Genomic DNA, 25358 nt, shown 5'->3' on the forward strand with positions numbered 1-25358 from the left:
TGTGTGTACATATGCATATATATGTATATATATATATAGCACATTCCCATGATGTCATTCTCTAGTCAGAGGTTTTAGGCGTTTTAGGACATACCTGTTTCTGAAACTGTACAAAAAATGCAGGTCATAAGATTATCCTTTGGTGAAGTCACCTTGGCTTTGAGAGTTAGGTAGGAATAGAGCATTGTTAGTTGTCATGGTTTTGATATTATTTATTCAGTGTTGGCTTTGTACTTCAGCCTGGCCCTGGCAGCCATATTGGCTGCTGTAATGCAGTTGTGTGGATATATTTTCTGCTCAGGTTTGGTGACCTAACCAAACAGGTTTTCTTTGGGTTGAGGGTAACAAGTTAATTTCAGCAACTTTAAAAGTATTTTCTGCTTGTTTTTTTAAGAAGATGTAAATACCTCATTGGGGATTTCTTTGTTTATAGTTCTTTTATTCTTCCAATACTAAGTCAGATGTCATTAGTGGGATTGATTTTCTGTTAGAACACATTTTAATCTGTGCCCACATATATTCCTCTTAGAAAAAGAAAAGAAATATCCATTTACTAATTCATTTACTAGAGTCCAGGGGTACATGAAAATGAAGAAAACGGGGGAAAGACTCATTCACTTTTTTTTTTAATTGCCTTTTTATTGTTGTCAATGAAACCCAGTTCAGGGAGGAAAAAAAAAAAGCTTACCTAAACAAATAAAATTGTTAAATAAGCTGATTAAAAAATAGGATCAGTAGCATAGGTTTGGGGGATTAAATGTTTATTAAATCAGACTTTTAAATCATATCGACCTATAATCTGTAAACAAATATAGTACATGTGTAGGTAAAAGTCTCTTAGATTAGCACTAGTGGAAAAACTGAAGATTCCTTTGTACAGTGGTACCTCACTGCTCCTTGGGCCAATGCCATGGGGCCATGTTCTAGGTGAGTTAAATGAAAAACCAGAAGGAGTTTAGCTCAATTCCACCTGCTATGATGGATTTCAAGGCAGATATTTGTTTCACATTATAGTAGGTTGGATTATGGCAAGGCAACAGTGTAGTTTTTACATTCACAGATTGGCTGAAAAAGTATAAATTAAGCTTCTTTTCTAGATGTCTCTCTCTTCCCTATTACCATAATTAGTAAGAAAGATAAAATAAATGGTGGACCACAGGTAGTTATAAAAATAGATAACTTGTAGAGTAATAAACATCTACAGTTAGCAAAGCACAAACATAAAATTTACCTTTTTCCATATGAGCGGAATATTATAAGTATGTTCAAGTGGTACAGTCAGAGACTTCAGAGTGGTAATAAGGCGTTTATAAAGAAAAAACGCTCAAGTACAAAACCCAGAGTAGGAAGCTGAATGCAGATGAGAATATACAAAAGACAAAATCCTAATTCCTCATATCTGATTATCCTACTTAATAGACACCACAATTAATTTACAGCCTGTTATGTATCTTAAAAAGTAACACTTTGTTACCTATGTACAAACTTTTTAAAAGATTAATTATGAGACAAGCAAAAATTGACTTAACAGTGGCAGTAAAATCAATGAAACTTGTATGATTTTGTGTGCTTTCACATACTTCTGTATACAGGAGTTTAAAAAAACTCATGCAAATTCTATTCAAAAATCAGTTCAAGTATAGAAGAAGAAAGTCCCAAGCTGGAAAATAAAAAAGGATCAAAATCTCAAAGTGACTGAAAATCCATGAATATATAAGTGATATTCATAGGTTCCCTTAATATTTATCAAGTGCTATGTAAGGTAACTGTAATGTTATCCTGAAGCCAATCTCATTTAAGAGATACAGTAATTTCCATTCTAATTCTAGATTTAAAAGCACTTAGTCCACACAACATGTGTTTCGGTGAAGTTGACATTCACTTACTCGTACATATACTTGAGCTGTCCTAAGGTCACCTCAGCCAGGAACAGTGTACCTTGGAAACTTTGGTAGGTTTTCTTGCCAAAAGAAATCTCCATAATCTTATATGTCTGGGACTTGCTGGGTTAAATAAACAGGTTCCACTAACAAACTAACATACATTCTACCCCTTCAAGAGGGGTGTACAGATGCAGCTTTTCCCAAACTCAGTGGACCTTTGGAGGGAACACCGGAACCACCACTGGGTCCCAGGACACTCATTTCCTATGGAACATGGTTTGAGAAATGCCAATGTCAATCTAAAGTAAATTTTCTAAAGTAGTGGTTCTCAAATTGTAATGAACACACAGAAGACATGTCAAAGCATAGATACAAGATCCCACTTCAGAGGTCTGGATTGGGACCTGGGAACATGCATTTCTAAGAGACTCCAGGTGAAGCTGATGGAGAGAGGTCCACACTTTGAATGGTATCCTTCTAGATAAGGACCCACACAAACCTCAGCTGCAGGAAGCCCGACTATGGCCTCAGTAAAGGCTGTGTATCCTACAGCCAATTAGTAGGAGGTCAAACCAGCCCAGTGATGTCTGAGCAGGTCCTGGCACCTTGGTAGGGGGAGGACCACTGGGCTTGACTCTGGCTCTGCCCCTACTCACCAGGCAACCAGGCATAGTGACTGCATCTTAAATGATGAATAATAGCGGCCCCCTTTCAGGGGATCTGTGAGGCTCAAAGGAAATGTTTGCACAAAAGTACTACCTGACAAAAAGCATCATACAAGTGTCATTAATCAGAAGAATGTTTCAGTCACAGCAGGAAAATCCCAGATGAGTTTTCTGTCTTCTGCTACTGCTGAGCCTTTATGAAAGTACATTCTGGTAGCTAATGAAGAGAAAAGAGGCTAAAAATGCAGAAAACTGTAGTAAGAGGAATATATATAAGTGGATTACCTATTAAAAATATGTAATTGTTTAAAATAATAAATCAACCCACGATCGAAGTAGTTAATTATGCTGGGTCTGAGATAGTATTTAGAAGTTACAGTATATTGATCTTTGAACCCACTCACTCTGCCACTCTACCATGTTAATGCTGGTTAAATTTTAACCTCAAGAGAATGAGAAAAAAAATACCTTCACTGAGATACATATGAATTAGATCCAAAACTTTTAGCTGCGATAGTTCCAATCTTATAAGCTACCACAGTGGGAAAATTTCAAAAGTAAGTTTTAAAAAGGGCCTTTAATTTTGGTTGATAGCAACATCCACAAAATGAGAAAGGAACACAGGCTCACACGTTCACATATGTGCATCTAGTTGTTGCCCAGTAACATCTTAGCCAATGAACTTCATCTCACAATTCAAAAATGAACGTGTAAAAATTCATAGTATCCATGATGGGGTTATGATGCTGCAAACATCTTGTTGGCAAGTCCCAGTTTCCACTGAATCCAAATGATTGATCGGAAGGGCAGGCCTTTCCCTGACATGTTGCATAATTCACTTTATATATGCTCCGGATGGCTCTGGAGACAAGACAACATCTCCTGAACGGGCCTACCTTCGTAGCAGATCTGGTACACTGCAGTGAACAGTGGAAACTTGTCCAGCAGCCCCTTCTGTTTGAGGATGCGGTACACCTCAGCGGAAGTCTGAGGTCCTTGCAGCTTCTGCCCATTCAGCATCTCCCTCTCCAATTCTTCAATGGTCCTTCCGGCCCTGGCAAAGGCCTCTGCTACCTTGCGGTTCCGACCCCCATAGCAGGTGGTGATCAGGTCGGCTATGCCGCAGCTCTCCAGAAAGGTGGCCATGGACACCTGGCCCTTGCAGAAGATCCTGGTGAAGGCGATCATTTCCATGAGCCCCAGGCGGATGACGGCAGCTTTGGTGTTGTCGCCCCAGCGGAGGCCGTCGCAGAACCCAGCTCCCACAGCCACAATGTTCTTCAGGGCACCACAAAGTTCAACAGTGTCTGCATCATCAACCACCATAATTCGAAAATTTGGAGTCTGCAGAAGTTCTTTGAAGAGAAGGCCATTCTCTGTTACCTTGCTGCCGATGGTGGTCTCACAGAACTTCCCAGCAGCCACCTCATTGGCAGTGTTGGCTCCCATGAGCACACTGATGTCAATGCCGATCTTCTCTCGGATGATGTCGGAAATGAGCTTCAACCCCTCGGGACCCTCCTCTATGCCCTTGATGAGGCTGATGCCCAGCGCGCCCTTGGGCACTTTCCCAGAGATCTCGTCACAGATCCTGTGAATGAACTGGTGGGGGATGACAAACACCAGCAGGTCTGCATCCCACACAGTCTCACTGAGGTTCGGGATAGCAACCACATTTTCTGGCAGCTTGTGTCCAGGGAGATATTTTACATTTTCATGGTCATTATTTATGATGTCTGTCAGTTTTCTCCCATTAACTGTTTCTTCAAAGACCCACATCTTGACCACGGAGGCAAACTTCTCAAGTTTCTTGACATTATTACCAATTATTTTTGCAACAGCTGAGCCCCAGTTCCCCGAGCCCACGATGCACACTTTCAGGGGTGATGCTGCCATGGCCAGGCAGGAGCGCTGCAGCCTGGCTTGCACCTCCCCAGCCAGCAGGTCGCCTGTCTCCGCCTGCTCGGCCCAGGCCTATTCACTTTCACCTAAAAGGTAACAGGATAGTAATATTGAAAGGAGTATCAACTAATAGGTACAGATAAAAATTAATAGTATTCTGTGGGGAGGGATAAATTAGGAGGTTGGGATTAACATAAACATACTACTATATATAAAATAGATGAAAAACAAGGACCTGCTGTATAGCACAGGGTACTATACTCAATATTTTATAATAACCTATAAGGGAAAAGAAACTGAAAAAGAATATATATATATATATATATATATCTGAATCACTCTGATGTACACCTGAAACTAACACAACATTGTAAATCGACTATACTTCAATGAAACAAAAAATTAATAGTATTCTACCTATAGTTCTTTCATTTTTTAATTATATTTATGAATAATTTGATGAAAAAATCAGCCATAAAGTTAGAATTCAAAGAACTTACTCTTTTAGAAGCATTTAACTTAAGGTAAATATGATTTAGCAATGGGTATTGATCTTCCCTTGGCCCTGGGGCATTTAAGACACTGTGCCCACATATATGAACATGAAGCTGAAAAACTAACCACAGCTGTGGTGTTAGTGGCTTCTCCTCTTAGAAATTCTTTCTGATATTTTTGCACTCTTTCCAGATCTATTGCTCCCTGGAGTCATGTTCCTGGATCCCTGGTAGCTCCTGGCTTTACTGGTCTGTTCCAGGTACTTGCCTTAGGGGCATTTGTTCTGATGATCAGTTTGGACAATTAACCTTCATCCCAACACTTCAGACAATATTTTGTTATTTACACGTTACATTCATCATAGCAGTAGTTAAGAGATAACTGTTCTTTACCCAGTAGACTGCTTTATTTTTAAACCTTTTTGCCTTCTTTCTTGGGGAAGTAGAGGGCATTTAAGAAGCATCCCTGGTATATACTGTGTTGGATCACTCTTATTTTTATATCCTGTCTTACATCTAGGTGAAATCTGTAGGTATCTAAACATATCAGTGCTTTTTAAGAGGAGAATTAAATAGACATTCCCTTAAGGGGAATATTCAGCATATAATTAGAGACAAGGTATAAAGGGCAAATACTGCAGGGAGATATATGTGGGGTTCAATTCATCCTAAGATGTAAATGACTGATACCTGATCCTTTCCATAGTCACATGGGTGGTGATGAGTGGGGGCAGAAAGAAAGAGAGGTGGAAAGAGACAGAAACATACACACACACACACACACACAGACACACACAGACACACACACACACAACAGAAAACGAGGATACTACATGTCTTTAGAAGAAATCTGGGGCAATGTGGAGCAGGAAGTTTGGGGTGGGGTGTGGAAGAGATGAACTCAAAGGCTGGGAAACTTCATAAACTTTGCCTACTTCAAAATGGTGTCAGAAATCAGCTCTGCATAACATGTAAATAAGTTTTCCATTGTCCTTCTTGTTACTTGCCTCCCTTGACCAAAATAATTGGAAGTTGATTGTACATGCAGATTTGGGAAGAAAACTCCGAAGATTCAAGTGTATAAAGAGCCAATAATCACCCCGTAATGTGGAATAGGCACTCACCGATCTTCATTTCCTTCCCCACCTCAGGCCCTACCTGCTTCTCCCTGTCGTAGTAAATGGCACGTCTAGACTTTGCAGTCATTGTGATTCCTGTATCTCCCTCAGACCCGGGAGGATGTGGGGTGGGCACTGCCTTCTCATCACACTTACAGCGTAAAATGCAAATTTGTTCCCAAAGCCTACAGGCCCTTCAGGATTTGGCTCCTGGCCAGTCTCTGACCTCATGTCCTTCCACTTGCTCTTCATACTCCAATTCCATTGACTCCCTGCTGTTCTTGGATCACACATTCATGCTCCACCTCATGGCCCTTGCGCATGGAGTTCTCTCTGCCTGTGGTGCTCTTTCCCTGGATATTCATCCTGTTCACTTCATTCAGGTTTCTGCCCACATATCACCACGTTAGAGAGGCCTTCCTTGGTCACGCTATCTAAAATAACACTTCCCATTACTCTCGGTCTGTTTATCCTGCTTATTTTTCCATTGGTGCATTTGCCGCCTAACATGATATATAGTTATTACATATCATATTATATATTTATATATGTATTGATATTGCATGTTTCCCCCACTAAATGGTGTTATATCTGTTTTCTTTATATCTTTCTTTTTTGTGGTCTCAGGATTTGTTAAGTGAATAAATAAATGGACAAGCAAGACAGTGACTTTCTTGGAAAGTAGCCATAAGCTAGAACCATGTACAGTTAAAACAGCATTACGGTAAAGGCAAGGATAAATAGCAAGTAATTGCATTGCTTTCAGAGTGCCGGTTGTGGAAACTACTTATTGCCTAATCCTAGGTACTGCCAGCTGTTCCTGGCCTCCAAGCAGAGGTGTTACTACCTGGTGGGCCAGAGGCCAGAAACCGTAACTTGGTGCCTCTTGGGGGAAACTGACCCTCATGTAGAAGGGAGATAACAGTAATCCGGGGAAGGTCTTTGCAACTTCTTGAACCACAGGTTTCTGATGAATAGCTTATGGAGCAGATGCTTTCTTGAGCAAGGGCAAAACACAAGCACTTAAAATAACAAAACAAAACCTGAAAGAAACAATGAGTAAGAAACAATGAGTACCCATTCTGAGGAATTGTGGGGAGGAAGGAGAAAAGTTTCAACAGAAGTGCTATGGTGATTATCTTATAACTTGGCCTGATAACACAAACTGTGGTGGTGGCCTGTGGGGACATGCTCCAGTCTGGGCTATTTAGAACAATGGTAAGAATGCATTAAAAATAGAAGAGATAGACTAATTACCTACTTGTGCAAGGTAAAACCATATGACCTTTGTAGACAGAGAAGTCCCTCTGCCTTTGTCAAGTAGAGAATAGACTTGAAATATACTGATATATATATTGTGTATTGAATTTGGGAGGCCATGAGTGGCCAGGCTCTTAGTATAGAGGGAAATGTGAATTTCAACCTCAAGATGAATTTATGGAACATGAGAGAGCTCAGCCAGGGCAGCAATGAAAGAATTAGAAAATAAAATCCAGGAAGAACAAAATTCAAATTTGAGTCAACAGTTGTCTTCCAATTACAAAGCCTTCTTTTGTAGACAATAATGAACTGCTGTTTATCCCCTTGTCTTTGAAATCCCCGTTCTCATCTACCCTTGTGAAACTTACACCCTTATTATAGAGCCGTTCCTCAAATATGTGATACTCTGCTGCCTGGAATGTCCTTCATTCCCCTTCATTAGCTCCTGAAACTTGTAAGGCCAACTGGCCCGAGGCAGGGGAACACAATCAGATTCACAGGTTGCATCAGACCGAAATTCTCCGGACCACCCAGTTCCAGAAACTGACCTGGAGACATTCTGGACTACCCAGTTCCAGGAACTGACCTGGGGACTTTGAACCCAGCCCAGCCTTCCCGCCTTTCGAGGGGCGGGACTAACGGTCCCCCAGGATACCCGAAAAGACCACCAAATAAGGAATACCCTGCGCCCTCCCAGATTCACCACACCCCTTTCCCTTCTTCCCCTATAAAATCTTGCCCAACCCTCGCCCTGGGTGCGACTTCTCTGGCCCCTTTCTCTCGGACCAGTGAACCTCGCCCGGGAGCGCTCCCTAATAAAGCTCACTTGTAGCTTTCCTCTGTTTCGCGGTGCCGTTTGTTAAGATCCGACCCGACCTTACAAAACTTACTTCCATTTCAAGGCAGACCCCTCCCCAACCCTTGTAGAAGGACAAATCTTCCACATTCTTCTCTTCCATGGTACTGTAATTTGTTCACACCATCACTCTCCCATGTTGGTCTGCTGTAGTACTTTCAAGGCCTGTTCTCCTGATAGCCTGAGAGTTTTCATAAATGCAGGCATTGTCTTATTTATTCCTGTCTTGTTTTGGCACAAACTAGATTTTTCAGCAGATTTCACCTTTTCTAAAAGATCTTTCCACTGCCCCAATTTTAAGGTGATATGTATCTCTGACCTTCTCTACTAATTACTAATATTTTGTTTATACTTCTCCTGATGCGTTTGTCACAGTCTGCCCGGCTCTAGAACTGCTTGAATTTGTATCTCTCTCCTTCAGAAGATGCGGGTTCCCTTGAGGGCAGGGACCATGTCTGCTCTTATATTCTCTGATGTGCCTAGCATAGTGGCTGGTCCGTAGTGAATGCTCACAGTGTTTAAATTGTACTGAAGAGATGTAGACTTAGGCTTCCAAATGAAAACTTTTTATCCTTTAGATGAGAAATTGCCTGTCTGTGATGGCTGTTGATCATTGGTTTAGGTATCAAAATAGGATGTCTAGATTATTTCCTGAAGGTTATGTGATTAAAAATGGAATAGTTTCATATCTTTGAAATGGGAGGGATAGATATCATGACCTTGCACGTTAGCTTATTTTCTATTCAAAATCTAAGACCTTTCCCTGTACTTTCATAACTAATTTTTAAAATCATGTTTGCACTCTACCTTAATTGATCATTTAAGTGCTAATTCAAACACATGCAAAGTTCTATACAGAAGAGAAATTAAAGAGAAATTCACAAATGCCAGAAGCAATTATACAGGTTAGGCCACAGAAGACCATGGTGCATTCAAAATCAAAATCCTACCAGATCCAAAGGACTGAACTGCTAATAGTGGAATTTCAGACACATGGGGGATGGGTGTGATGGTGAGATTTGATCAGTCCTTCAGAGTGTACCATGGAGGCTAAATGCCTGCTATACACTGAACTAGTAGGAAGAAAATAAATCTTGACATTCTTTCCTTACATGAAACTAAAGTCCTTTCTTCAGAAGAAGGGACTCATACTTAAGCTATAAAAATGTAGAATAATCTATGGGGTCTTTTCTGCATTGCTTCTTTCTCTCTTTTTTACTTATGGTAAGGCACTTAGCCAATCTCACTTGATTGCATGACAGACTTTACTCCTCCATATAAATTAATTCAATTCTCTACTCTTTCATTCATTCTAATTTTAGACATAATATTATAACAGAACAGTTTTTTCTAACTGGAAGAAGATGAAATACAGGTTCTGTGTCTTTTGGGCCAGCAAGGAATTCCCTCCTATTTCTAATGTAGTGAATGGTTCTCTTGAAGCACAGAACAAGTCAAGGAAACTCTCCTTTTTGTTATTGTTTTTGAAAATCTTACTGAATCAATGTGGTTAAAGTTTTTGACTTTGTTTTGCAGATCACATAAATGAATTCCCCTCCCTCCCTCCAAGTCCCAGTTGGCACATATAGTTACTCTTTAAGATATTATATAGTTTGTCAGTAATTGAAGGGAATATCCAATATTTCTGGAGGGGAGAAAGAGCATTGACTTTTTCTTTTAGTTCTTTCAAATGCAAGTTTAAGAAATTTTAGTATTTGGGAAATATATCAACGATAAACCAGAGATTCCCCGAGGCCTGATTTACTTTAAAGATAGTATTTTTGTTTTTGCAAATAGTATATTCTAAATTCATTAGCTGGCAGAGAAAATATTGCAGAAATGGATTCATTTTGGAATTGCACTGTGAACTCATCATTCTGTAGATGGCTCTGTATATTAATTGATCTAAGTTAGACATTTTTACTAACAAAAGGACTGAGTTTCTTCAGGACTATGCTAAATTGTAACTCAGATGCATTTCCGTGTTGCACCTTGCACCAAACAAAGCTCATGCATGTTGATGCTGATCCTTGGTTTATTCTGTAGCTTCCAAGAAAGTCTAAGAAGTATATATTTCTCAAATGCTTCATTACCTTTCGAGGATAGTCTGAATTCTTGTACTTCCCTTCTACTGAAGTTGCATTTGTTGGTCTTGGATTATCTGTCAAGAAGGATGGGAGAAAAAAAAATTGAATGTAAGCTTCATGAAGGCGTAGGCCATCTTGCTTGTTGCCTTCCAAGTGTCTAGCATAGATTAAAGGATAAATAAGAATGTAATAATTGCTCATTAAATGAAAGAAAATCAGTGGTTTTCATGTTCAAAATCCCATTCTTTCTGCAGGAGATGTCCCTTGCTGCTTTAGATCACAGTGATTAAGAACAAAGAGTTTTGGCATCAAGCAGGCCTGGATTAACTCTTGACTTTGGTCAAGTTACTAAATATTTCTGTAAACCTGAATCTTCTCATTTGAAAAGGTGATAAATGGGATGCTCTTTATAAAGCACTTTGTAGTGTTTGGAACATGATAAACTCATGATAGATGAGCTTTATTATGAATAGTAAAGTTTACAGGACATTTGCCTGTATTGACACATAGAAAAACCTACTTCAACTAAATAGAAAGCAACTCAATGCCATAGTTGTTGGGTTTTTGTTGTTTTCACTTGCTTTGTAATGAAAATGGAGGAGACCCTACTAGAGCCCAAGCTATATTTTATTCTTGAATTATATAGCCTGCCTGTGTGTGCCTGGATAGTTGAAGGTCTTATCAGGGGGTTATGTATATGAGGAATTATGTTGCTTCCTGGAAGGGCCATCATAACAGAAGAGATTTGAGGCACATTGCCTTAGTTAAAGTCAAATAAAAAGTGTTATTCTGGGTGTGGTGCCTCCAGTTGAGCAGTCAGCTCCCAGGCTGGGCTCTAGGGTGGAAACCTAAAATAAGAGTGAGCGAATAATAAAAGCTAAAAGTAAAAACTAAAAATACCATTTAATGAAAATCTCTTTTGATCTTTGAAAACATATCATCACTGTCATTGGTTCCAGCAGCAGTGATGGAGACAAGGGAGAAATGGCACCATCAGGAGGGCATAGGATGCCAGGATAGCCCAAACTAGCAACCACAATGAAGACATCTTCAATCTCCCTGACTCTTCCTGGCTACACTGTCAGTATATCTGCTTCTGCTTGTATGTTGCTAATGGGCATCTGTGGCCTAAGTACCAGTATAGCAGTGAGATAGCACAACAAAAGATGGAAATGTTGATTGCCAGCCACATAGTAACAGAGAACACTAGGTCAGATGTACAGAGATAGTACCTAAGGGACTCCTAGATAGATTAGTATGAAATTTGGGGAAAAAGAAGAGTTCCTACACTATTGTAAGTAAATACAGATAAAACAGAGTTTTGAGATTGGTAGGGTGACCTTATTTTTGCCTGTAAACTGTGAAGCATGACCTACCTGAAGAGGAAATAAGTAAATGTAAATTGTAACTTAAAAAAAACTCAGAAGACGATTTTGATTTGATAGTAATCCAGAGTTCTATGTTTCCTACATATCCTAAGAAAATGATTGATTATCCTAAACTAAATTGTTTTAGAAAAAAACAAAGACTAATATTTTAGGGATTTTCTCTGAATTTCTGATTTTGTTCCCTGGAATCAGTTACAAAATTCCTACTGAGAATTGTTCAATGAAAATCTGATCTCCCACAATTAGTGTTGCTCTATATCTTCTTTGGGATCATCATAAGATGATGCTCATGAAGAATGAGTGGATTAAAAAATGTTGGTCCTACAGGAAGTGAAAAAAGGATCACATTATGCTGTGCTTTGTTTCTCCTCCCCAAGGTTTGGAAAATATGAGGGCATATGTCCTTTAGTTTTATTAGAGTTTTTCCATCAGTGAATATTTTTGATATGATTAATCCTGAGTTTCATAGAGTTATAGGTTTTATTATGTTGATTTAATTCAATAGATCAGTGTATTTGGTGAGAGAGAAAGTTTGAGAATCTTTGTCTTACCCGAACTGATTGATCTTTGAATAGACTGACTGGAGTCACTTGTTTGTTTAACATATTGTAAGCACAATAACCACAAATCCTGATACACACACACATAGCTCTCAGATCTCTCTATCAATATATATGGAATGATAGATATAATTTTAGAAAGAACTGGTTATGCATATGATTTTAAAATTAAAAGTTGAAGATATAATTTTGAAAATTGAAGTTTACTGAAGAAAAACTAAGTGATGGAATTATTAAATTACACATAAATCTTTTTTTAGAAGACACACCACCTCCCCAAAGATCCTTCCAAACATTTCTTTCTCTCTCTTTTTATGTATATATAATATTAATGTCATAATTTTTAAAGTATGTATTTCAACTTTATAAAATATTCATTGTCTATAATCTATGAATGATTATTTAAAAATTAGAGGTTTAGATGCAAACAACAGAAACTGACTATGGATAATAGAAAAGTAATTTTTTTAGAAAGATATAAGGTATGTCTCAGAATTGATAGAAAAATATTGACAACATTTTCCTTATGATCCTCCTGGTGGAGTATCATGCTGTATCAGTTAACTGTTGCTGTGCAACAATCCATCTGAAACTTAATGATTTAAACAATGGGCATTTTGTTATTGGTCATGAAGTTTGTAAGTTGGTTGGATGATTTTTCCGAGCTAGGCCAGACTTGGCTGATATTAGCTAAGCTCACTCAAGAATCTGCTGTCAGTTGGTGCATCTGTTCCTCCCTGAAATGTTTGGGAGCTAGTTGGCTGCTGTCTACAGTGAGAACGATAACTAGGCCACCTGTCCCTCCAGTGGACTGGCCTAGGTTGTTACAGTAGCTAGGGAAGGACAGAGGGAAAGAGAGAGAGAGAGATTTGTATGATGTCTTGAGGTCTAGGTTCAAGATTGGCATGCCATCACTTCTGCCACAATTCTTTGGCAGGATCAACTCAACAGGGAAAATAGAATCCACTTCTTGATGGGAGGAGCTGCAAAGTCACATTGCAAAGGGTGTGGATAAAAGAGGTTGGGGAGAGAATTGGGGCCATTCTAGTAAAACACCCTTCTGCCTCCTCATCCCCAGGTCCCCAAAAGCTTTAGTCAATCATGCCATCAAACTTGAATTCCACAGTTTAAAGATCTAAATCAGATTCAAATACGGTTCATTAGATGTAGCTCCTTTTGATACAGAAACCTATGAACTGAAATGACAAGTTAACTACCTCCTACATACCTAACACAGAGATAGCAACAAGATAACTGCAGACAACACTCCTGTTAAATAAGAGAAGAACGGGAAGTACATAGCTGTCAGTGGTTTGCAGAAGTTCTGAATTCCAGCTGGAAACATGCTGCCAGGTCTTCCTCCCCTGGAGGCTGGGGATGTTGCTTGATTAGACCTGGGTTCTTCTCCCTGGGAGTGTCCTCTCAGCTGCTTTGTCTCTGCTGCTTCTTATGAGTAGCACTGCAGTCCACCCTTTTTCATCACTTTTTGCTCTACTTGTTCATCCTTCCTTACCCATCACCCCCTGACTACCTCTGAAGAAACAGCTCATTTTGGCTAGCAGATTCACTTTTGTAGCCTGCTTCCTTCTACAGCAAGCTGAAGGCCAAGACCTCTTTACAGTTTGAACAGTCTATTCCTTTTAATCCAGGCTAGTGGTGTTTTCACAACTTTCTGATATGTCTACGAATTGAATAAAATTTCACTACATTGGACAAAACCCAAACATTCCACTTTCTCTAGACTTGGTGCTACTTTGGGATGACTTCTGTAGAACCAACTCTGAAAATTCTGATCAGTTCTTTTTTTTTAAGTTAGAGGATCTATTAGGAACCACCTAATTCTTTCACAGACTTTAACACTTGATTTCACTTTTTCCCTCAGGCTAAGGAAACAGGTGATGAGAAACAGTTTTACTTTCCAACTCACTATGTTATGGTTCATGATATTTCCTCCAAATTCTGCTTTCAAACTGGTTAGTTATTTCTTTATCTTATCTTTTTTTCCCTTCCAGTGTCATATCACATGCAGCTAAAACACTTTAAACATTTTGCCTGGAGACTTCCTCAGTGAAATCCAAATGTTCATTGGATATGTTTTACATCTTCCATTAAGCCAGACAACTGTTTTGTCAACTGTCTTGCTACTGTGTAACATAGATCACCATAGTTTCATTCGCCAGTATAATTTCATCACCATTTTTCCAAATTTGCCAATAGTTTGCTATTTGTTTTTCAGGCTCTGCTTCTTACCAAGTCCCAAAGCCAATGGTATATGTCTTACGTTTTATTAAGGCAGCATCCCCTCCTAGGTATTAACTTCTATAGAGATGCTGAATAATAAACCACCCCTAAAGGTAGCACTAAAAGCTATAAGCACTTCATTATTGTTCCTGAGCCGATGGGTCAGCTTGGCAGATTTGATCTTAGCTGGGTTTGCTCAAGGGTGTGAGTCGCTCAGAATGGCTGGGGTTGCCTGAAATAGGATGTTTGGTTGCTTTTGGTTGATGGGGGCAACTCATTATCTGGCAGACTAGCATAGGATTGTTCTCATGGTACTGGACAGAGTTCTAAGAGAGAGAAAGTAGAAATATGTAAGAGCTTTGGAAGTCTGGGCTCAGAAGTGGCCCACTGACACTTCTGCCCTTTCTATCGGCCACATCAAATCATAAGGCCAGTCTAGATACCAGCAGTGGGGAAACAGATTTCATTTCTTGTGAGAAAATTCAAAGTCATGTAGCAAAGTTATGGATAAAGAAAAGAGTAGAGAATTGAGGCCATTTTTGTCATCAATTCACTACAATCTCAAACTCTGCGAAGTTGGTTTTCCTAGTGCAATAGAGATGGCTTAGGGGTTCTGTGGAGTCAATTCTGTGGGCTATATGCTGCAACCTGGATTTTCTCAGAAGGAGCACAGTAGTTCTTAAGGCATGTACTGTAGAGTTGTTACATATAGTTCCATTGCCTGTCACGGGCAATAGTGGAATAACTCCTAAAATACATTGGAGTTTATCTCAATTGTTACACCCAATAGCTCAGATCTTTGGAATTGGAGCACACCATTGAAGTTGGAATTGGAACACACCATTGAAGTAATGTATAATGCTTTGCTAGCCCTACAACTTCCTTCGAAAAGTATCTGCCCAGCAAATTTAACCCAAGATATGGTTAAATTTTGCATACTCAGAAAGCAGAGGCTTAATTCCTTCAGGTGTTTTAGGAAGAATATGGCCAGGTATCACAGAATCACTGTTGGTGGCATTGTATTTTGACATGTTCCCTAAGATTTCTTCTCCTTGTTCCCACTGCTCAGCTCCCTTGCTCCTTTCTCCCTAGCTTTCCATATGAGCTGCCTTAAGGGAGAGGGATTAACCAGAATAAGAAAAAGTCAAATCCTTGCCATTCGAACTTCTAAGAAGACACCTGACACATGTCATCAAAAGCCATGACTCTGGCACAAATAATTGTTTAGTCTGAATACTTGGTCAGATTTTTCTGCCCTTGGGAGTAAAGATACACTCAGTTGATTGAGGGAAGGAGTGAAGTTGAGAAAAGAGGAGAATAAAAGTAGTTGTTGTGAATCCCTGAGAAAGGGGTATATCCCTGGCTTATTCCCAGGTTGGAGTTCTCTGTGTTGGAGGGAATAATAGAATCTAAGAAAAGTTTGAGACCTCTATTAAGAAGAGGGATCTAAACATTTTCACCCAGGTTGTAATCAGGACAAACTACAAGTCTTCCCAAGAAGCTGTGAGTCCAGGATGGAGCCAGAGCAGAAACATGGCCCTAGTTGAGAGAGATGTATACGCAGCTGCGTCCTGCATCTCACTGTAGGGTGGGGATGTCAGCTGGCAGTGCCTGAGCTTCTTGAGTGATAACCAAAAGGGCTGGAGGACTTGGAGGCATCCTGCAGTTCAGTCATGCTGGGCAGAGAATGCATGGACCAGGAGAACAAAGGTCATGGAGGGGCCACTGATGTCCAAAACAGATTGTGATACATCCCAGCTGAGGCTACTATGGCCTGAGGAGGTCTGAGGCTAAGATGGTATAACCCCTTGAAATTAAATAAGCAGGACCTCCCCTCTGAACTATCTCCAGGAGAATTATGAATTGACTGAATGTTTGCCCAAATGAGATTGAGTAAAATCCAGAAAAGACAGAGTTTACTTTGAACTGGAAAGATCAGTGTTTCTGTTATCAATAAAAATGGGGGTTGAGAGTTAAGTACAATTATAGAAATACCCTAGTTCACTGATTCCAAGACACACATTTTTTTTCACATTTTAACATATCTGAAATTGAGATGCAGCTCACAAACCATGACATATCACAGTTTAGTTTGCAGTGATTTTTCTTTCCTAATGGTATGTAAAATAACAGTGCATCTTACAAATGATGGTGTCTTAAATTCAATAAAACACAACATAAAGGAAGTTATATCTTTGTATACTTGGGATTCGTAAATCTCACTTATTAAAACTGAAAATGCTGGTATTTCAAGACCTATAGCTCAGCCCTTCTTGGCATTTATAACTCTTCCTTTTTTCACAGTGACGTCTTTACTAATAGTCCTGCAAGGCCAGGGAATGACAGCTTGAAGTTGTGTTGGTATCTAAGATGGGAGGGACTATAGCTGCTGCTCAGAGATGAGCTGAATGCCACTTGGGGCCAAGGTGACAATGTCATGGGGCCATTCTGTGAAATGTATTATATACTTTCTATATAATTAATATTACATACACTGAAAACAGTTTGGAAATCCACTTGATAGTAATATATACCCAGACATAAGATTATGATTTTATTTTTATATATAAACTATATATATCTATAAGTGTAATAATCTGCTGTTATTTTAAAATTTCTATAATGGATTTTTTTTATAAATTGTAAAAAAAATGATTTTTATAAAAGAATGATGCCAGGGTCCTATGTACAATTTTTAGGCCACTGCTACTGCCCTCCGTTCCTTTGCTCCAAAGGTCACTGGCTAAAGAATATACATCCTCTGCCTCATTTATACCTTTAGAATTTCATGAGCTGTTCCTTTCTAAGAAGCCCATATTCAAACTACTCATTTCCTACTTCTTATTCTTTTAACATCTCTAAAGTAGATAGTAAGTGCTAGTTAATTGGTCAGCCAAACAATGTGTGGGGAGAGTTTTAAGAAATTGAAAAACATATTTCTAGGGAATATACTGGGAGAATATTTATACATAATTTGTTCTATAATATATAGTAGTAATTGCAATCCCAGGATACTAGGTACATTACATTTCAAATAAGATTTACATTCTTTGAACTCAGTTAATTAGTTTATTTTGTAGTTTATTTAATCCCTGATCAATAAATTACAAAACTCTAGGCAAGCCATTCTAAAATACTATGCTTGTAAAATCTCAGGGTGAGGGACTGCATGCACCTTCAAATCTATGTTTTACAATGTTCATGATTTTATTATTGTCTTCACACATCCTATATATTCAATAAGCTATTACTGAACAAAGTGTATGTCTAAACTAATACTCTACACTATAAAATAGTATTACACATTATGCTATAATGTTGGAATTTTATGCCCCTATAAAATTGTTTTAGGAAATGATTTTTGGGTCCAAGCTTTAGGCTTTTTTCCCTTGAGTGCATCTCATTTTAAAGCAGTTTAGTTGGCATTTATTTTTCTTGAAAATCAAACACCATGAAACATAATAGAATATTGATCACCTTCTTTTACTGTTTTCAGAATCTATTATCTCTGTTGTTACACAGAGCTGTTAATACTGCATGGTTTGGTAGCTCTCCATGATTCATGGGAAGATTGTAGCAGAGGCCTCATGCCATGCACAAGGTGGCATCCAGGACACCTACAGAGAATTCCTTGGAGACCTCTCTGAACTCCAGATCTAGCTCAGGCAGAGTGTGACTTCCGTGTCAGGATTTTGGTCCTTTCCTAAATACAAACAACTATGATGACTATACACAAGTTTTTTGTAATAGTGAATTTTTTGTGTCAACTTGACGGGGATGCCCAGATGGCTGGTAAACAATTATCTGTGCATGTGTCTGTGACGGTGTCTCCGGAAGAGATTAGCATTTGAATCAGTAGACTGAGTAAAGAAGATAGAGCTCACTCAGTAGACTGAGTAAAGAAGATAGCTCTCACCAATTTGGGTGGGCATCACGTAAGTCCCTTGAGAGCCCGAATAGAACAAAAAGGCAGAGGAAGGGTATATTCACTGTCTTTGCTTGATCTGAGACATCCTCGTCTCCTCCCTTCAGACACTGGCACTCTCTTATATTCCAATATATATCCTGTTGGCTTTGTTTCTCTGAAGAACCCTGATTAATACATTTCTCCACCGCCACATATGACAGTTGAATTTTACATTCATGACAAAGTTATACATGTAGACCAAAAATTTTGTAGATATTTGGGGATATTCCTAAAACTGTTAGGAGGAAAAGACAAAAGCAAATAAAATAATAAAATAAAAAGCCCCCACAGACCATGTATTGATATAATAGTCATGCAAGCTTAATCCCCAATAGGTGCTCTTTAAAGAGCTTAAAGGATGGCCCAGAAAAATTTTAAAGGATGTCTTAAAGTTTTCTAGGTACCTACTCAATAAATAATACAAATAAAGATAGACAAGCGAATATATAGTGTATATACTACTGAAGGAAAAAATTCTACTTGATTTAATTATAATTCTACTTGATTTTTAAAAATTGAAGAAAGGTTGGACTTCATCAAAATTAAAAACCTTTGTGGTTCAAAGGATACTATTAAGAAAGTAAAAAGAGAACTCATAGAATCATGTTTCATATATATCAAGTCATATATCTGATAAAGAACTTGCCTGTAGAATATGTAAAGTCTTACAATTCAATTTATAAAAAGACAATTTAACACAATTTAAAAAAATGGACAAAAGACCTGAACAGACATCTCTCCAAAGAAGATATACAGATTACCAATAAGCACATAAAAATATTCTCAGTATTATTAGCTGTGAATAAAAAATGTTGCCTGCCATATCAGTAAACAAAGGATGTTGCAGCCATCAAGCCATCACATTATAGCCACCCAGATGGTGAGCCCTGAGGGAACTCAGGATGGAGACAAACCAGCTGCCAGCTGCCAAGCCCTCGACCACTGCAGCCACCCCCAGTGGTACACCCTGAGGGGACTCAGGATGCGAAAAGAACAAGATACTGGTCCTAGATAGCTATGGTACATATCAAAGGAATGAGTTCAACTCTTACATCTTCCTATACGTAGAAGAGTGCCAAATTCTTTGAGATATCTGGTTTTCTTTAGTTAACAGTAATGTTTTGAAGTTCCGACTACCTGGTCTTTGTTGCAAAAACTTCTATATATCCTGGCTCCTCCCTTACCTCTTTGTAGCAATCTCTCAGAGCTATCTGAGAGGCTGAATCCCGGGCTTAAGTCCTCCGTTTTGTTCACCAAATAAAACATAATTCTCAAGTTTTAGGTTGTGCAATTTTTTTCAGTTGGCATAGTCATTAGGGAGATGAATATCAAAACCATATACACTAGGATGGCTATACTAAAAAAGACAGATAACGAATGTTAGAGAGAAAGTAGAGAAACTGGAGCTTTCATATAACACTGGTGGGAATGTAAAATGGTGCAGCTACTCTGGAAAACAATTTGGCAGTTCCCCAAAAGAATAAACATAGAGTTATGATAAAGACCCTGCACATCTACTTCGAGGTGTACTCCCTAGAGAAATGAAAACCTATACACATATATTCATAGCAGCATTATTAATAATAACCCCCAAATGGAAACAACCCAAATATCTTTCAACTGATGAATGGATAAACAAAATATAATATATCCAAACAATGGAATGTTATTTAGACATAAAGGGGAATGAAGTACTGATACATGCTACACCATGGATGAACCTTGTAAACATTATGTGAAGTGAAAGAAATCAGTCACTAAAGACTGACTTTATATTATTCCATTCATATAAAATGGAATAGACAAACATTTGTCCAGAAAAGACAAATATTTAGAGAGAAAGTAGATTAGTGGTTCCCTGGGACTGGGGAGGTTGGGGAGAAATGAAGAGTGACTACTAGTGCCTATGGGATTTCTTTTTGGGGTGATGAAAATGTTCTAAAATTGACTGTGGTGATAGTTGCCCATCTCGGTGAATATACTAAAAACCATTAATTATGTGCTTTAAATGAGTGAATTATATGGTATATTAATTAATCCTCAATAAAAATATACATATAAATTGAAGGGCATGTTCCTGGTTCTGCCAAGAGGCAGTGTTTCTGTTTCACCTGAAATGAAGTAGCCCCATCATTCCTCCCAGATTTTCCTTCTTACAACTAAAAATCTCTGGATATAATACAACAAGCATAGGAAAATTGAAAGGTGAAAATAAGGTCGGCAACCTAAGGACCTCAGAACTTTAGGAATGACACAGTGGTGACTTCTCTGGATTTCCTCATTGCTTCCCATATATCTCAGATAGAGTATTGCAGAGGCCTCCAACACAGAACTGTCAAACACACAGACAAAAAAATAATAATAATAAAATAAAAAGGCTCCAAGGAAATTTTTCCCTTTAGGCAAAGTACTGAAAAAGTGTGTTTTAACAATAGAAAATTGTTTCGGCAATACCCACCTTACTCTGGCCAAACACCAGTAGAAAAATCACCTTCCTGCCTTTCATGCTTCCACTATCTCTTCCTACCCTCTGTCCTGAGGAAGTAGGCAGCATGCTCTGATTCCCCCACTGTGAGCTGTTGGTGGGACCTAGCTGGAAGCTGTTCTTCCATCTCTGCCTGGCAGAAGCAGGCAGCACTTATCTGATTCCCCTGCTGGTGTATTATTGGCAAGATGGAGGGGGTAGTTGATCTTCCATTCCCCGTCAGGCAGAAGTAGATAGTCCTTTGATTCTCCTGCCCAGGTAGTATGAGTGAGGCTGCCTGCAGGAAGTGGCTCTTATATTCCTTACCTGGTAGAAGTATATGACACTCTGATTCCCCCTCTCAGGCTGGTGTTGGCAGGGTCTAGTGAGTGAGCTGAACCCTACTCAGCAGCAACAAGATTTAATGAGGTAGTGTGATGTCATCTTATGTCAGCAGAGCCTGGTGGGGAGCTGAGCCTCCACCCCCACAAGGCATTATGAGGTAAATGTGGTGGCAGGCAGTGCTAGTTGGCACGCTGTTCTCATCCTCTCCCTTAGTGTCAGTGGGGCCCTGTGTGGAGCTGAGTTTCTGACCCCACCGTGTAGCAACAGAGAAGTATGAGTCAGCCCTCTGTTTACTCTGTCTCTAGTGGCAGTGAAGTCCAGAGGGGAGGTGATTTTTTTCTTTTAACATCTTTATTTGGGTATAATTGCTTTACAATGGTGTGTTAGTTTCTGCTTTATAACAAAGTGAATCAGTTATACATATACATATGTTCCCATATCTCTTCCCTGTTGTGTCTCCCTCCCTCCCACCCTCCTTATCCCACCCCTCCAGGCGGTCACAAAGCACTGAGCCGATATCCCTGTGCCATGCAGCTGCTTCCCACTAGCTATCTACCTTACGTTTGTTAGTGTGTATATGTCCATGCCTCTCTCTCGCCCTTTCACAGCTCACCCTTCCCCCTCCCCATATCCTCAAGTCCATTCTCCAGTAGGTCTGTGTCTTTATTCCTGTCTTACCCCTAGGTTCTTCATGACATTTTTTTTTTCTTCTTAGATTCCGTATATATGTGTTAGCATACGGTATTTGTCTTTTTCTTTCTGACTGACTTCACTCTATATGACAGACTCTAGGTCTATCCGGGAGGTGATCTTAAAAGCTCCTTCAGAGCCAACAAAGCAGTGCAAGGCAGTGCTACACTTTTGCTGGCATGACGTTGGAAGAGCCCAGAGAGAAGTTGATCATATACACCCACCTGACCCTCACACTATACCTAAAAAGGGGGACTGCCTACTGAAAAAAGATTCAATAGGACCCAGATTCTCATAATATAATATGCAAAATGTTCAGGGTATAACAGAAAATTACTCATCATACCAAGAACCAAGAAAATAACAACATGAATGAGAAAAGAAAATCTGTGGACACCAACACTGAAATTGATCAGATGTTGGAATTATTTAACAAGGATTTTAAGCAGCCATAATAAAAATGCTTCAAGAAGCAGTTATGAATTTTTAAAGAAAATGAAAAAAAAATAGAAAGTCTAGATAAGAAATAGCAATTATTAGAAGGAACCAAATGGAAATTATAGAACTGACAAATATAATAACCAAAATAAAAACTCACTAGGTCACCTTGATAGTAGAGTGGAGATGACAGAGAGTAGAATCAGGGATCCTAAGTGCAAATCAGTAGAAATCACCCAATCTGAATGATAGAGAGAAAATAGACTGACAACAAGAACAATAACAACAGAATGTCAGGGAAAAGAAATAAATAACAATAAAGCTAACATTTTATCATAAGATTCGCAGAAAGAGATTAGAGATTGAACCTGAAAAATTAGTTAAAGAAATAAAGGCTGAAATTTTCCAAATTTAGTAAAAGACATAAGCTTATGGATATAAGAAGCTGAGTGAAACCAGGATTGGATAAACCCAAAGAAATACATGCCAAGATGCACCATATTTGAACTTCTAAAAACTAAAGACATTAAAAAGTCTTGAAAGCAGCTTGAGAGAACAACATATTACTTATACGGAAACACCAATTTGGATAACAGTGGATATATCATCTGATACTATGGAGGCCAAAAGGAAGTGGCATAACATTTTTTCAAGTACTGAAAGAAAATAAATGTCATCAGTGAATTCTATATCCTGGAAGAATATCCTTCAAAACTGGAGGGAAATAAAGATATTTTCAGATGAAGGAAACCTAAGAGAATTTGTTGCTAGCAGACCTACATTCAAGAATGACTAAAAGAAATTCTTTAAATAGAAAGATGGTAAAAGAAGGTCTGAAACTTTCAAAATGAAAGAATATCAGAATAAATAAAAATAGAGATAAATTTAATAGACTTACTTCTCATGAGTTTTGTAAATCATATCTGATGGTTGAAGCAAAAGGTATAATGCCAAGTGATCTGGTGCTAAATATATGTAGAGAGAAATACTTAAGACAATTATGTTTAAACAGTAGTTGGGATAAAGAGGCATAAATAGAAGTAGGTTTCTACACTTGAAGTGGTAAATTGTTGATATCACTAAAGTGTGATCAGTTGTGTATGTATGTACAATATGTAGAACCTAGAGCAACCACTAGGAAAACTACACAAAATTATATACTCGAAAACTATAAATAAATCAAGATGGAATCCTAAAATACGTTCCAATAACCTACTAGAAGATAAGAAAACACAACAACTGAAACAAACAGAAAACAAATAATAAAATGGTAGACTTAAGCCCTAAGAAGTCAATAATTACTGCTATGGACTGAATGTGTCTTCCCAAAATTCATATGTTGAAGCCCTTATGTAATGGTATTTGGATCAGGAGACTTTGGGAGATAATAAGGTAAGGCGGGTGGAAGCCTCATGATGGAATTAGCATCCTTATACAAAGAGGATGAACACCCTCTCTTTCTCTTTCTTTGCCATATGAGGATACAATGAGAAGGTAGCCTTCTGCAGAGCAGGAAGCAGATCCTCATCAGACACTGGATGTGCCACCAACTTGATCTTGGACTGCTCATCCTCCAGAACTGTGAGAAATAAATGTTTGTTGTTTACACCACTCACTGTATGGTATTTTTGTTATAGCAGCCTGAACTAAGACAATGACCTTAAATGGTAGTCTAACTGCACCAGTTTAAAAGCAGAAATTGGCATAATGGATTAAAAACAAACACCACCCCTCTAAACATAATCCAATATGTCTCCTACAAGCTCACTTTAAATACAACCACATAGGTAGGTTGAAAGTAAAGGATGGAAAATATACCATGCAAATGTTAACCAAAAAAATAAAAAGCAGTAGTGGCTATTTAAATATCACATAAAAAGTAGACTTTGGAGCACAGAAAATTTCTAGAGATTAAGAGGGAAAATATATAGTGACAAAAGGATCACTCCACCTAACACTAAATAATAGAGCCCCGAAAAATATGAAGGAAAGACTACAGAGCTTTAAAGAGAAATGGAGGAAGACACAGTTATAGTTGGGAACTTCAAGACAACTCTCAGCAATTGATAGAACTACTACACAGAAAGTAAGCAAGGATATAGAAAAGCTGTACAATAGAATCAACCACGAGGGTTTATTTGACATATGTAGAACATCCCACCCAACAGCACAATAAATATTTTTTTTCAAATGTCCTTGAAACCTTCACCAAGATACACCGTATCCTCTGCCATAAAACAGACCTTAATAGATTTAAAAATAATTGAAATCATATAGAGTTTGTCCTTTGATTATGATGAAAGCAAACTAGGAATCAATAACAGAAAGATAAAGGAAGCTCTCCAAACATAAGGAAATTAAACAACACAACTCTAAATAATCCATAGGTCAAAGAGGAAATCTTAAAGGAAATAAAAATGACATAAAACTGAATAAAACTAAAACACAACATATCAAAAGATTTGAGATACAATTAAAGCAGTGCTGAGGGGGAAATTCCTAGTACTAAATGCTCACATTAGAAAAGAGAAAGATCTGAAATTAATAATCTAAACCTCTACCCCTGGAAACCAGAAAAAGAAGAGAAAAATAAACATAAAGCAAGCATAAAGATGAAATTACAAAGATTAGAAATCAGTGAAATTGAAAACAGAAAAACAATAGAAAAAATTAATGAACTAAAAAGATGCTTCATTAAAAACAGCAAAATTGGTAATTTTCTAGCAAGACTAACAAAAATCCATATCAGGAATAAAATATGTGATATTATGTCAGATTATGCAGGCATTAAATGGATAGCAAGGTATTACTGTTAATAGCTTTATTTTCATAAATTCAAAAACTTAGAAGAAATAGACCAAAACAATCTCAAAAACCATAAATTACCAAGCTTCAACTAAGATGAAATGAGTAACCTAAATGGTCTTATCACCATCAAAGAAATTAAATTCGTTACTAAAATCTCTTGAAAACGAAATTAGGCCCAGTGTTTTCACTGGA

At 38.3% G+C, this 25358-nt stretch overlaps 1 protein-coding gene across 4 annotated transcripts; it reads right to left on the minus strand.

The window, feature by feature from the left end:
* Positions 1 to 3124: 3124 nt before the first annotated feature.
* On the minus strand, positions 3125 to 23286 carry LOC101328950 (glycerol-3-phosphate dehydrogenase 1-like protein). 4 transcript variants are annotated; one of them, XM_073789878.1, is made up of 5 exons: positions 21213 to 21266; positions 10272 to 10339; positions 6964 to 7105; positions 6289 to 6496; positions 3125 to 4536 (listed from the first exon to the last, which is right to left on the minus strand). In XM_073789878.1, exon 5 carries the CDS (start codon positions 4442 to 4444, stop codon positions 3389 to 3391), a length of 1056 nt encoding a protein of 351 aa, XP_073645979.1. In that variant the 5' UTR covers positions 4445 to 4536; positions 6289 to 6496; positions 6964 to 7105; positions 10272 to 10339; positions 21213 to 21266; the 3' UTR covers positions 3125 to 3388. The 4 variants fall into 4 exon arrangements, with proteins under 4 accessions (XP_073645979.1, XP_073645980.1, XP_073645978.1 ...); XM_073789879.1 differs by lacking the exons at positions 6289 to 6496; positions 21213 to 21266 and adding an exon at positions 23257 to 23286 and having other exon boundaries at positions 6910 to 7105; XM_073789877.1 differs by lacking the exon at positions 6289 to 6496.
* Between the last annotated feature and the right edge of the window lie 2072 nt (positions 23287 to 25358).

Source organism: Tursiops truncatus, chromosome 12 (assembly GCF_011762595.2).
Source record: "Tursiops truncatus isolate mTurTru1 chromosome 12, mTurTru1.mat.Y, whole genome shotgun sequence".
NCBI classification, from domain to species: domain Eukaryota; kingdom Metazoa; phylum Chordata; class Mammalia; order Artiodactyla; family Delphinidae; genus Tursiops; species Tursiops truncatus.

What these genes read in the sequence shown, in the direction of transcription:
- LOC101328950 (XM_073789879.1), bottom strand. Translation starts at nt 4,444, where the DNA reads ATGGCAGCATCACCCCTGAAAGTGTGCATCGTGGGCTCGGGGAACTGG.